The sequence below is a fragment of the Cordyceps fumosorosea genome, assembly GCF_001636725.1.
Source record: "Cordyceps fumosorosea ARSEF 2679 chromosome Unknown scaffold_22, whole genome shotgun sequence".
Classification (NCBI taxonomy): domain Eukaryota; kingdom Fungi; phylum Ascomycota; class Sordariomycetes; order Hypocreales; family Cordycipitaceae; genus Cordyceps; species Cordyceps fumosorosea.
The window spans coordinates 97,460-110,420 of NW_017387322.1; the positions used below are offsets into that span (position 1 = coordinate 97,460).

Consider the following 12,961-nt stretch of genomic DNA (forward strand, 5'->3'; position numbering starts at 1 on the left):
GCATGGCACATCTTGCAACCTACTGCTACGCTAACAGTCCATCCATGCGGCGACGAGGTGTCATTCTCATTCTCCCCAGCATGTGGCCGGGTCCTGCCTTGCTTGCACCCGTCATCAGATGCAGGCCCGATGCTACATACAGCACCACAGCACCACAGCACCAGTCGCGCTGCCTCTTTTCGGCCTCGCCACGAGACTTTTGAGACTTTTGGCTGGCTGACTGACTGACAACCTGCAGGTGCAACATTGCTTTCTTTGCCCTCCTAGCGGTCCGCGTCTTTCCTTCTTCGCGTGCACGTTCCTTTTCTCCTGCTCACTTAAAATGAGTGAGCTCATCTAATCTCACCATCAACATCTCCGAGGGCAGCTTGGCCATTGCTGCAGACAGAAAAAAAAAATGCTGCAAAAATCCACCATCACCGTGGTGGCGGGTGCGCTTACCTTGGTCTCAGCATCAGCATCAAGCTTCGATGCACCCCCATACTATCCGGCGCCGTACGGTGGCTGGGTGGATGAGTGGAGGGACAGCTACAGCAAAGCAAAGAAGCTGGTCGATTCCATGACATTGGCCGAAAAGACGAATATTACCGCCGGAACTGGAATTTTCATGGGTAAGTCAATCAAATCTGGCGCTCTCAAACCGGGCTATATATGGATAAGGAGGAGCGATGCAGCCATCCATCCCATCCTGTAACAGCCCGCCGTCATCTTAGTGCCCAACAGACAAAAAGGCGTATGTAGGAAACAAGGCTGACTCGGAAATAGGGTATGTGTCCGGGCTCACTTATAATTGTGTCATGTATTACGCCTAGCATAATCACAGGCAGGTACTAATGCTATCGCTTTTCTAGCCGCTGCAATGGAAACACCGGCTCGGCTCTTCGCGTGGGATTCCCCATGCTGTGTCTCGAGGATGGCGCCGCAGGGATTCGACAAGCCAATCTCGTGAGCGTCTTTCCCGACGGCATCACGGTCGGTGCCACCTTTGACAAGGAGCTTATGTATCGGAGAGGCGTCGCCCTCGGCCAGGAGGCGCGTGGCAAGGGCGTCAACGTCCTTCTCGGCCCTACAGTCGGGCCCATTGGACGGAAGCCAAAGGGTGGCCGCAACTGGGAGGGCTTCGGCGTCGATCCCACGTTGCAGGCTAATGGAGCTCGCGAGACTATCAAGGGAATCCAGGAACAGGGTGTTATCGCCACCATTAAGCACCTAGTCGGCAACGAGCAGGAAATGTACCGCATGTACAACCCCTTCCAGCAAGCCTATAGCTCCAACATCGGTAACACACGCCCTCTCTGGCTCGTCCATGGCCTTCCCGAAGCTAACCACCATCAAAGATGACCGCACCCTTCATGAAGTCTATTTGTGGCCATTTGCCGAAGGTGTCCATGCCGGCGTGGGGGCCGCCATGACTGCATACAACGCTGTAAGTCGCATCCTGAAGCTGTTCGCATATATAGAGATCTATATTGTTAATTAATCAAATTCAGGTAAATGGCTCCGCATGTAGCCAAAGCCCCAATCTCATCAGTGGTATTCTCAAGGATGAGCTTGGCTTTCAAGGCTTCGTCATGAGCGACTGGCTCGGTCACATGTCTGGCGTGGAGTCCGCCCTGGCCGGCCTGGACATGGACATGCCCGGTGACACTCAGGTTCCGCTCTTTGGCTTCAGTTATTGGATGTACGATCTGACCAGATCTGTTCTCAATGGCTCGGTACCAATGACCCGTTTAAACGATATGGCAACTCGCATCGCCGCCACCTGGTATCAAATGGGCCAAGACCAGGGCTATCCGGCCACAAACTTTCACTACAACACCAGAGATACCGTGGGAGCCCTTTATCCAGCAGCTTGGCCAGAATCTCCCATCACTGTCGTCAATGAAAATATTGACGTCAGGGCTGACCACCATCTTGTAGCTCGACAGGTGGCTCAGGACGCCATAACTTTGCTCAAGAACGACGGTGGACTGCTCCCACTTTCCAAAGAGCGGTCCATCAAAGTATTTGGTACGGATGCTGCAAAGAACCCCGATGGGCCAAACGCTTGCCCAGACCGCAATTGTAACAAGGGCACGCTTGGCCAGGGCTGGGGAAGCGGTACATCGGACTACACATTTATGGAGGATCCCATTGAAGCTCTGCAGGCGCGTGTCAAGAACGTCACTTTCTACAACACGGATTCTATCCCTCTGTTTTTGCCAAATACGACGGATGACGTCGCTATTGTCTTCATTAGCTCCGATTCGGGCGAAAACACATATACGGTTGAGGGGAACCATGGTGACCGCGATGCGTCCAAGCTAAATGCTTGGCATAACGGCGACAAACTCGTGCAGGATGTTGCCAACAAGTATCAGAATGTGATTGTTGTCGCTCACACAGTTGGCCCTATACTCTTGGAGCAATGGATTGAGCTGCCCACAGTCAAGTCAGTGCTAATCGCCCACTTGCCAGGGCAGGAGGCCGGTACGTCACTTGCTGAGATCCTCCTCGGAGAGGTATCACCAAGCGGACATCTACCGTATAGCATCACACATACTGAAGAAGACATGCCGCAAAGCGTCACCAAATTGATTGACTTTGAGTTTGGCAACCAAGCCAAGGATGAATATAGCGAAGGTCTGTATATCGATTACAGATGGCTGAACAAGCAAAAGATCAAACCACGTTACGCTTTTGGTCATGGCCTCAGCTACACCAACTTCAGCTTCAGCGACGCGGCCATTATCAAGGGCATCTCGCTCACCAGGACACCCCCAGCCCGGACCGAGAAGAGCGGCATTCTGGACTACTCACAAGCCATCCCTGATGCAAGCGAGGGAGTCGCGCCCAACGGGTTTCACAAACTCTCCCGCTATATCTACTCATGGCTGCAGCAGTGGGAAGCCAATGACGCCGTCAAAGATGCCAAGACCAAAAAGTATCCGTACCCGGAAGGCTACTCGACTGCGCAGAAGCCTGGTCCGCGCGCCGGCGGTGGTCAGGGCGGCAACCCGGCACTCTGGGACACGGCCTACACGCTGTCGGTCAGCGTGGCCAACGTCGGATCCGAGCACGCCGGCAAAGCATCTGTCCAGGCGTACCTGCAGTTCCCAGACGACGCGGGCTACGACACGCCTGTCATCCAGCTGCGAGATTTTGAGAAGACGCGAACGTTGGCGCCCAACGAGTCCACGACCGTCCAGCTGCGGCTGACGCGCAAGGACTTGAGCGTCTGGGACACGGAGATGCAAGACTGGGTGGTGCCCAAGGTTGACGGGGCCTATAAGGTATGGATTGGTGAGGCCAGTGACAATCTGGGCACTGTCTGCCGCGTCGACACGATGAAGTGTGAGAGTGGCGTCAAGGGCCCGGTCTAAGTGGTGTATTTGCTGCGATTAATGTGGTGTTGTGTATATGCGAGAGACGAGGTTCGTACATTTAAGGCCCTCAATGTAGACCAATTGATAAAGATGTGCAAATAAATTCGCCAATAATGTGTAATGTACATTGTATGATTCGAGGCCAGCACCAGCGCTTCTGTGGTCTATCTTCAACAGTAAATGTTACACGCCTCCAGTCCGAAAACGGCAAGTCGAGGTTCGTACCCTCCATCAGTCGTTACCGCCATCCGCATCCCACACTTCGTATCGTCGTCGTTCAGTGGCAACCCAGCTTGGCGCGGCGCTTCTGCCGACGACGCTTCAGGATCGCGCGCCCCGTGCGCGTGCGCGTGCGCCCCAGGTAGCCGTGGCGGCGCTTCTGCACCAGCCGCGTCGCGCCGTTCATCGTGTTGCGCGGGCCGCACCGGATCTGCGCCGCGCCGCCGGCCAGCGCTGGGTGCGCGGAGATGGAGCCCGGCGCGACCACGTCGACGACGCCAGTGGGTGTGAAGCGGAGGGGGGCGGTGGGCGGTCGGGAGAGGCTCGGCCGGAGGGGGGAGAGCGTGGTGAACGTCCTGCGAGGGAGGTGGTTAGTGAGTATGGCGATGGCGAGGAGGGGAGAAGGGGAGTGGCGACGGACCGGATGGGGAGTGCTTTGAACGTCAGCACGGGACGGGCTATGCGGGCGAGTGCTTGCATCGTGGCGGGCGGTGCATTGGGGTTGAAAGGTTGTGAGATGGAGGAAGAAGTTGACGATGGCTGGCTTTGGAGTCTGTAAATTTCAGGGGATGCTGATTGGCTGAAGTAGCTCGAGTCTTGAAATTGTGGGTCAAGACCTTGAGTGCGATGACCATCGATGATCGGTGATTTTATATCATTTTGGTTATTTTATTCTTTTTTTCTCTATCAAGATGGCGTGAGCATATTTCATGATTTTTTTATATCTCTGGAAAATCTAAATGTTTTAAGTCGTAGCGTTGCACCATCACATCAATGGGGGCTTCGATAACTGCTCACGCGAGTTTCTCTCAAATTATGACAGAGTCTGAATGAGGAGGTGTCAAATCTTTTAATTCGACCCATGGTTCTCTCTCAGATGAACAACCAGCGTGGTGATTTCAATTTGTCCTGATTTCTCTGTCGTATAACCAGATCATTCACCACCATGTACAATGCCCGAACCAATCATGCTGAAAACAAACTCTGCTGAGGCTGAGCCAACCATACGCCATTTGCGCCCATCATTGTATCCCAAATCGAAATCGTGCAGTTCCTCCATACTATTTTGATCACCGTCTTCACAAAGCGGGCTTGCTTTGCCTCTTGGCTCCCGCCATGGACTCCGTACCCCCCCCCGGTCTTGCCGCCGTTTCACAGAGCGCGAAAGTTTTGCGACATGATCAGCCACTTCTTGAGGCCGCGGGGCGGGTTCCGCGCCAGGGCGTCCCAGTTGGGCACCAGCACAAACGTCTCGTTGAACATCTTCTGCGGCGCCTCCTTGCCGCGGCCGAAGCGCACGCGGCCGACCGCCGTCACCGCCAGGCTCATGCGGGAGCCGGCGCGCTCGGCGCGCTCCGCGTCGTTCAGCTTCTCGGGCATACCCACGGTAAAGGACGGGTTCAGTACGTGCGCGTCGAGCGACTCGACGTCATAGTGCACGCCGCTGCCCTGGGCCTCGATGAGGGCCAGGTAGTCGGCGGGCAAGGCGAGGACCTGCCCGTTGATGGAGATGTCGGCGGGCTTCGGGTACCGCGGCGACGAGTTGACGTAGAAGTTTTGCAGGTTGGACTTGCTGTTGATGGCCTGGTAGTACGTGTTGATGAAGTTGTCGGCGGCTGGGGTTCGTCTCTTGTCAGGCTGTCTGCCTGGGTTGTGGCCGAATGGGCGTTTTTTTAGCACTTACCTTCGCTGGAAACCTGCACCTGCGTATGCGCGTCCGGGAGATTCGAGCCGCTCATCTTTTTTTCGGTGTGATATATGAAAAGACCAATATATTCGATGCTTGATTATATGGCTTTTCTCCTCTTTAAGCGACGGGAGAAAGTGAGGTGCTGGATGAAGAAGCTGTACCACCAGGCTGCGCAGATCCACTCTGTTATTCCCCAAGTCTGCAGAAACGCCACACATTCTACATACATGATTATGGCTCTCCCCGCTATGGTATGTCGTAACATTACTACAATGACAATGAGCAGAATAAGCTCACCGCAAAGACTGGAGTTGCTTGTAACTTTGGTAGAATAGAAAACGATAGTTAGCAACTCTTGATAGCTTTATCCGCAACAGCTAATCTAGAAGAGTCGCCTGACGTTGAGCAATGACTGACCTGTTTATAAAACGAATAATGGCTATATTACCTATTATCTTTTACTTCCATATTATCTACATTATCTGTAATATATTTGCTCATATTTAGTATCTAAATACCTCACTGCGGCCCTCGAAATCTTTGTAGCTCCCAATTAACGTCGGCGAGGAACGTCCGGCTGTTGTACGGCGTGATGTAGCCTTTCGAACAATACTGTTCTTGTCGCACCCGCTTTCTTCCCCGTTCATATCTACCATCATTTGAATCGTCCTTGCTATCATTATCATTATCGTCATCTTCATATGCCGGTCGCCGTCTCTTAGACGGATCGCCGGGCGCAGTCTGTGTTAGCGTGTGTCTCGACGGCGTCAATGGGAGGTCCGACCGGCCGCTGAACGGCGTGCTACCTCCACTGCCTGTGAGGACGAGACTTGTACCCGTTCCCGATGTGCTTGTCCTGCTCACTGCTTCCCGTGTCGGCATTTCCTGCATGGGGCGCTTTGCCGCCATGTTTTCAATGCAGCACATGTCGTAGTGGTGGCGGAGGGCCATGCGGTCGACGCTCGACGCCACCTGTGCCTTTTTCCCGTGGTATGGTTCCAGCGCTTTGTATGGCACAAAGACGCGGATGCGTAGTGTGGTAGGATGAATAGAAAAGAGGCGCGTGTCAAAGAAGTCATGGAGATGCCTCATCAGCAGGATACCATTGTCGGCGCTCCAAGTCATGTGCCACGCCTAGCAGAGGCGATGTGCACTGTCCTCGGGCATGCTGTCTCCGTTTCCGTCCTCCATTGGATAGAGGTGGAAGTGCTGCTGCGGTACAATGTGGCAGGCTTGCACGCCTGGGCCGATGGGCTGGATTGAGCTCCAAGGCTCGCCGTCGCCCGACACGGCGCAGCAGGTGGACTGAGCAATGCATTCCATGCGAAAATCGCTGACCTGTTTCTTAGCCGAGTCCATGTTAATATCCAGGCTGGCGGGCGCGATCATGTTAGCGTAGTCATCATCGCCGTCGCCGTCATCGGGTTTGCTAGGCGAAGTCAAGCCGGCGGAGCGCTTAGGAGGCGATTGCGAGCGAGCCTTGAGTTTGCGTCGCAAGGGCATTATACTGAGGCGAGGGTCTGATTGGGTCTTGTTGTACGGTAGGTACGACGGGTGGTTAAAACGGCGGGGGTCGGAAAGGTAGTGGGCGCATTGTGCTACACATGTTAGCTATGATGTCCAGCATACGGACGCGACTGACAACGGACCATGAAAATGATCTTCGAGCGAGCCGGCGGCAGGGCTGCAGTCCCCGTGGCGCACAATGTGACAGGTTAAAGTTCTTGGCTCCCGCATACTAGGCGATGACACTGCGGGCACTACCTTGTCAGGCTCTCGCGGGTGATGAAAGTTGGATATTCAGTCCTGTCGGCCGCCTCATCAGCAACATTCGCTAGCGCGAAAGCGATGTTGTTAGTCCACGAATTGTTGACATTGTCGCTATTCTCTTGTACATCGTGGAAGCTCAAAGCAAAGCCCCAGCTCAACGCAGATGTCAGCAAACGTGAGGGTCGGGGCGCGGGGGTTCTGGTACAAGCCTGCAAACTCCTGAGGGCGTTCGCGGGTTCCAATCGTCAGTCGTACGTTCCAGCCAGCCGCACGCATCGGTGCCGTCACTGCGCTCGCCATTCTGCCGTGTTTAGCGGATGTGAGTTGGCATTTAGGCGCGGTTCAGGAGGAAAATAAGGTAGACAGCCAGGCAGGTATGTTTGTAATTGCTTAATGGCTCCTTGGGCCCAGGGGCCACTGGGTGACTAAGTCAGTGCGCTGACCTAACAACAACAGAAACATGTAGTTAGATGGGTAATATATACAATACATGTACATAGTATATAAAAAGCGATTTACTATCTTTGCCTACTGTATCTGTACCTAACTTTCACGAATTGTCCGTGGTTGTGTTACTCGCATGTGCCTCCACTGGGCGCTTGACCCGGACGACTTGGGGCTAACTAAAGCTGGAGCCTCTTGACTTCCTGACAACAAAACTTGACCGCGCGAACATCCAGCAACAGAAATGAGACTGCAGCAGTTGCAGCCCCTCAGGGGCATGCAGGCGAAGCCATTGAAGCGCCTGGCTAGGCCTTCGTGGATTTGCCCTAGCTGTCGCCCCAATGGCCCGTCGTCGCGCCGCTGGAACAGCTCCGCGCAAACCCAGGAGAAGCCCTTCTACGTCACCACGCCCATATTCTACGTCAATGCAGGTATGCAAGCCGGAAGACATACTCGAGGGCCAACAGAACTGACTTCGCAGCTCCTCACATTGGCCACCTCTACTGCACCGTCCTCGCCGACGTGGTCAAGCGATGGCAACAAATTAACGGCAAGACGGCCTACCTCTGCACCGGCACCGACGAGCACGGCATGAAGATTCAGCGCGCCGCCGCGAAGGAAGGCATGGACCCGAAATCGTTCTGCGACCTCAATTCGGACAAGTTCCGCAGCCTGACGTACGATGCCGACATCTCTAACGACTTCTTCATCCGCACCACCGACCCGGACCACAAGGATGCCGTCGCGCAGTTTTGGCTGCAGCTCAAACACGCGCTGCCGCGGCAACTCGGCCTCTACAAGGGTACCCACGAGGGCTGGTACTGCGTCAGCGACGAGTGCTTCTACCCAGATGACCTGGTGCGGCCCGGCATCGTGCCGCAGACGGGCAAGAAGATCATGATCAGCGTCGAGTCGGAGAACGAGGTCGAATGGGTCAAAGAGGAGACGTGGTTCTTCCCGCTGACCAAGTATAAGGATGCACTGCTGAAGTTCTATGACGAGAATCCAGACTGGGTCAAGCCGGCGAATCGCATGCAGGAGGTGCGCGACTGGGTCGAGAACCATCTCGAGGACCTCTCCGTCACCAGGCCCGTGTCGCGACTCAATTGGGGTGTTTCCGACCCTGAAGATCCCTCGCAGACTATATACGTCTGGGTCGATGCCCTCATCAACTACATCACAAAGGCTGGCTACGGGAGCAAATGGCGCAGCGCGACCGAGGACATGGGCATCTGGCCCGCGGACCTGCAAATCATTGGCAAGGACATTTTGCGCTTCCACGCCATCTACTGGCCGGCGCTACTCCTTGCACTGGGTCTGCCGCCTGCGAAGGGCATCTTGTGCCACAATCACTGGACCATGTCCAATCGCAAAATGTCCAAGTCGCTCGGCAACGTCGTCAACCCCGTCTTTGCCCTCCAGCGCTGGGACGTGGACCCCTTGCGGTACTTTCTCATGCGCAACGGAAACCTGACCCGAGATATGAGCTATTCTAATGACATTATTGCCGCCATCTACGGAAAGGAGCTGCAGGCTAACATTGGCAATCTCTTCTACCGCATTGCGAAACCGAAAAGCGCTTCTGGTTGGTCGACGAAGCAGGCTGTCGAGGCGAGCAATAGCGGTGCCTTCAAAAACTTAGACGAGGTCAAGACGAGGGAAGAATATGCGCAATTCTTCTCGTTAGAGCCCTTCCTCGCGCGAGCTACAGACGCCGTGTCCAAGGAAATGGAAGACTATAATACAAGCGGTGCCATCCGCGAAGTGTTCGAACTGTTAAGAGAAGTAGGTCGCGCATTCCACGCTCCATAGGCACACATACTTACAGCTCTTCTAGACGAATCGATTCATCACTGATACCCAACCCTGGGTTCTCGCCAAACAGACAGGGCCCCTATCGCCGCTGCTCCTGAACTGGACCATCCACCGCAGCGCCGAGGCCCTGCGCATCGCCGCCATCCTCATGCAGCCTGTCATGCCTGGCAAGATGAAGCGTCTGCTCGACGAGATGGGCGTGAAGCCAGAGCGTCGCACCACGGCCCACGCCCATCCCGGCGCGGACGACGCCTACGGCACCACCAACGTGACCAAGTCCAATCACGACCGCGCCAACAAGCACCTGACGCTATTCCCGCCCATGGCCAGCGGTGATGTCTCGGATGCCGAGGTGCTGCAGCGGCTCAAGGCGCATCTGGGGACGAGGGGAGCGGCCAAGTCCAAGATGAATCAGATGGTGGAGCTGCTGGCCATGGAGGCGAGAATGGGCGAGGCGCAGGTGGCCAAACTGCTCGAAACTGATCTTCCCGTGGAGCAGACACCGCAAGATTTGAAATGAGTTGAAAGCTGCATGTCTCTGTAAATTAGTGTAATTTTATGGCATTATTGTACCATGTACACAACTGTTCTGTACATTAGTTCCAGGCACAGAAATACCCGGTACCTACTGTACGGTAACCTACGGCTCTTCCTTCCATCACAACGCTGCGAAGCATCTTCATTGAAAATTCCCTCTTGAGTTATTTTGGAGTAGATGCTATTGGCTTCGGATTTCGGTATTGAAAACGATGTGTACTCAGGTTTCCTGGCAGAACAATGCTTGAATGAAAGGTCAGGTTAGCACACCAAATTGTGCACTACGGCTGAGTACTATGTGTGCTCGGAGGGACATGAAGAACATGTCGCTTCGACGCTATGCAATAATTCTAGTCTCTATGTAATTTTCATAAGTGAAAATATCAAAGCTATCCCGTAAAATCGCAAACCTCTAATAAAATTATTGTTTCATTACGCAGAACAATCGTCAGTTCCCAGCTACTTTGAAGGAGTACTGTAAGTGTGGCGCAAACACCGCCACATGTTGACCAGCCACAGCCAAAAAACAAAAAATCTGGCCCGTGCGTTCTTGCTCCCCGCGAGTCCGCGCACAAAAAGTAATATCTGCAAAATCCAGCCGAAACTACTCTGATCACTGTTCAATCGTAATATTTGTCGATCCAACAACACAACACCGCCAAAATGCCTCGTGAAGTCGCCGATATCAAGAAGGTACGCCTCTACTCAATATGTGCTTCATGCAATAAATTAGGCACAACTTCTAACTTGCGTGACGATAAGTTCATCGAGATCTGCCGCCGGAAGGATGCCTCCTGTACGTTTCTGCTCGCTCAAAATTCGAACGCCTCGTCACCGGCACGAAAGACTCCCGATATCGACGATGGAACTGTGATGGAACAACTTTTACTAACAAAATTGGACAGCCGCGCGCATCAAGAAGAACAAGAAGGCCCAGAACATCAAGTTCAAGGTCCGCTGCCAGAAGCACCTGTACACCCTGGTGCTCAAGGACACCGAGAAGGCCGAGAAGCTGAAGCAGTCCCTCCCTCCCAGTATGCGACCCCATGCGACATGGCGCCGAGTTTGGAAATCTTTTTGAAGCGCGGCGCGCCAGATGGCACTGCGTCGGACCAGGGCATTCCAATTCGGCGCAATAGCTCCCATACAACGGTCTTCTGCTAACAGCTACAACAGCCCTCCAGATCACCGACGTCTCCAAGAAGAACTAATCTGCATTCGAAAAAAAAAACAACGGAAAATCTGGACAGAATGGAATGAAGGGTATACAAAAGAAAGTCACGACAAATGGGACGGGGTTGGTGGCCGATCCTCAGTAGGGGATGAAGGATTCTACATGCACACACATTGGGCGTCTCGGGAATACCTTGCATTTTATGTGCTTGAATCGCGCGCTTGATAGAGATCAAATGAACGATTAAGGACATGTACACAAAAAGAGCGACGAGGCCGTTTGCGCAGTGACTGTGGCTCGTGCATGGAAGAAAGAAACTACCTGACAGCGGCATGTCGGGGATACTTTACACTAATTTACGAACACAGCATTACCAACACCATATCGACCTTCTTCTTCGTCCGTAGGGCGCACCAATCACGGGGCTATCTCGCGCAAGTGCAGCTCGCGGCCTATGGGCTTGCCGTGCTGCTGGAGCGGCGCTAGCCTGTTGGCGTCGAGGTCGGCGTTGCGAAATACGACAAGCTCCTCTTGGTCCTTTTCCTTCTCGATGCGCCACCCGGCCCAGACCCTATCCTTTGGGTCCTCCGCGACCAGCGCCTCCTCGAGCTGACGGTAGGCGGCCTGCAGCTGCTCGCGGCCGCCGGCGCCGCCCCCCTGCGCGGCGAGGCGGGTGACGACGAGGGCCTCCTTCGAGGAGAAGGCCTGGTGGAGGACGGCCCGGCGGCCGGCGGTGTCCATGTGGAAGAAGAGGAAGCCGGGGTGGGGGGAAGCGGCGGCACCGGCGTCGTCGCAGTGGTGGTCGGGGACGGCGCCGCCGGGGAGGAAGGCGGCGAAACGGGCCATGATGCCGCGGTTGGCGGCGGTGTCGATCCATTCGTGGTGGGCGGCGGGCGACTGCCACGGCGCGGTGATGGCGACCCGGTCGGGGGACAAGGTGGTGTCTGTGTACATGCGGCTCACGCAGGCGCGCTTGGCGCAGTCGTTGGGGTGGTTGGCGCGGACCCAGTCGTCCTGCACCTCCTGGCACTCCATGACGACCTCGAGCAGCTCGATGGGGTCGTAGCTGTCGCGGAGGGTGAAGACGGCGAACTCGGTGACGGGCATGGTGTTATCACGCGGTCGGACCTGTTACGACCGTATTGTAGTGGTAGTTGATGCTGTTGGCGATGACGATTGATGCGGTGGCTTCGGTGCCTATCGTTGCGGGCTGGTGAGATGTTCTCGGGTAGCTGGTGAGGAATTAAAACATGGAGCTTGGAGATTGAGCTCTGCTTCGTAATGCACTTGCTACCTAATTAGCTGCGGGGGAGACTGACGGACTCGGGAAGCTGGACTGGTGGTGAGGGGCGAATTTACGTTTACTGGCGTATTGCATTTGGGGAGGTGGCAGGTGAGGTGACGACTACCTACTAATTGGGCGAATGGGTTCAACGGAGCGGGCTTAGCTGGTCAAGGTAAGGATTAGGAAGTTAGCGGGGAGGCTGCTAAATAACGTTTTCTGCATCATGAAGCAGCGAAGATAGATTCAGTCAAGGCAATAGGTGCCAGGTAAGCTTGTGCAGGCAACAGGCTGACTACAAGTGGATTTGTGTGGTTAACGCCATGCTCGGAAATTATCTACCTTGTGGGATGAGATGCGTATCGGTCAGTTACGATAACTACCAAGCGAACGAAGAAGGAATTAAAATGAAAAGCAGGTTCACAGAAGGGAAAAAGAAAGAAAGAGGGGAAACAACGAAAAAGGACGTAGCAACCTTATGGCCACAGCAGTTTATTGGGCGACGCTGGAGAGTTTTGTTGGATGCAGGGCTGTCGTACTTCGGCAGAGCAGTTGCGAGTACGACAGGTGGGCCGGCCGTGTCTCGGGGCGGCCATCGGAAGGGGAGGTGGATGGAATTTGTTGCTGTCGATGGGTCATTGATTGATTTCTGACTTTTGACCGAT

General features: G+C 54.6%; 7 protein-coding genes across 7 annotated transcripts; 3 read left to right on the top strand and 4 right to left on the bottom strand.

The window, feature by feature from the left end:
- Window positions 1-397: 397 nt before the first annotated feature.
- On the top strand, window positions 398-3,362 carry ISF_07463 (beta-glucosidase 2 precursor; the record flags this gene model as incomplete). The annotated part of the gene is made up of 5 exons (XM_018851066.1): window positions 398-611; window positions 724-766; window positions 852-1,279; window positions 1,338-1,426; window positions 1,491-3,362. The coding sequence occupies 5 exons, from the start codon at window positions 398-400 to the stop codon at window positions 3,360-3,362; spliced, it is 2,646 nt and encodes an 881-aa protein (XP_018701662.1).
- Window positions 3,363-3,642: 280 nt separating this feature from the next.
- Window positions 3,643-4,064, bottom strand: ISF_07464 (Ribosomal protein L34; the record flags this gene model as incomplete). Its single annotated transcript, XM_018851067.1, has 2 exons — window positions 3,643-3,940; window positions 4,006-4,064. 2 exons carry the CDS (start codon window positions 4,062-4,064, stop codon window positions 3,643-3,645), a joined length of 357 nt encoding a protein of 118 aa, XP_018701663.1.
- Window positions 4,065-4,736: 672 nt separating this feature from the next.
- On the bottom strand, window positions 4,737-5,323 carry ISF_07465 (Nuclear transport factor 2; the record flags this gene model as incomplete). Its single annotated transcript, XM_018851068.1, has 2 exons — window positions 4,737-5,200; window positions 5,269-5,323. 2 exons carry the CDS (start codon window positions 5,321-5,323, stop codon window positions 4,737-4,739), a joined length of 519 nt encoding a protein of 172 aa, XP_018701664.1.
- A 1,085-nt stretch (window positions 5,324-6,408) lies between these two features.
- On the bottom strand, window positions 6,409-7,344 carry ISF_07466 (hypothetical protein; the record flags this gene model as incomplete). The annotated part of the gene is made up of 2 exons (XM_018851069.1): window positions 6,409-6,872; window positions 7,170-7,344. The coding sequence occupies 2 exons, from the start codon at window positions 7,342-7,344 to the stop codon at window positions 6,409-6,411; spliced, it is 639 nt and encodes a 212-aa protein (XP_018701665.1).
- A 388-nt stretch (window positions 7,345-7,732) lies between these two features.
- Window positions 7,733-9,823, top strand: ISF_07467 (Methionyl-tRNA synthetase; the record flags this gene model as incomplete). Its single annotated transcript, XM_018851070.1, has 3 exons — window positions 7,733-7,919; window positions 7,970-9,273; window positions 9,326-9,823. 3 exons carry the CDS (start codon window positions 7,733-7,735, stop codon window positions 9,821-9,823), a joined length of 1,989 nt encoding a protein of 662 aa, XP_018701666.1.
- A 680-nt stretch (window positions 9,824-10,503) lies between these two features.
- On the top strand, window positions 10,504-11,051 carry ISF_07468 (Ribosomal protein L38e; the record flags this gene model as incomplete). Its single annotated transcript, XM_018851071.1, has 4 exons — window positions 10,504-10,533; window positions 10,603-10,636; window positions 10,746-10,874; window positions 11,017-11,051. The coding sequence occupies 4 exons, from the start codon at window positions 10,504-10,506 to the stop codon at window positions 11,049-11,051; spliced, it is 228 nt and encodes a 75-aa protein (XP_018701667.1).
- A 380-nt stretch (window positions 11,052-11,431) lies between these two features.
- Window positions 11,432-12,121, bottom strand: ISF_07469 (hypothetical protein; the record flags this gene model as incomplete). Its single annotated transcript, XM_018851072.1, has 1 exon — window positions 11,432-12,121. The coding sequence occupies one exon, from the start codon at window positions 12,119-12,121 to the stop codon at window positions 11,432-11,434; it is 690 nt and encodes a 229-aa protein (XP_018701668.1).
- Between the last annotated feature and the right edge of the window lie 840 nt (window positions 12,122-12,961).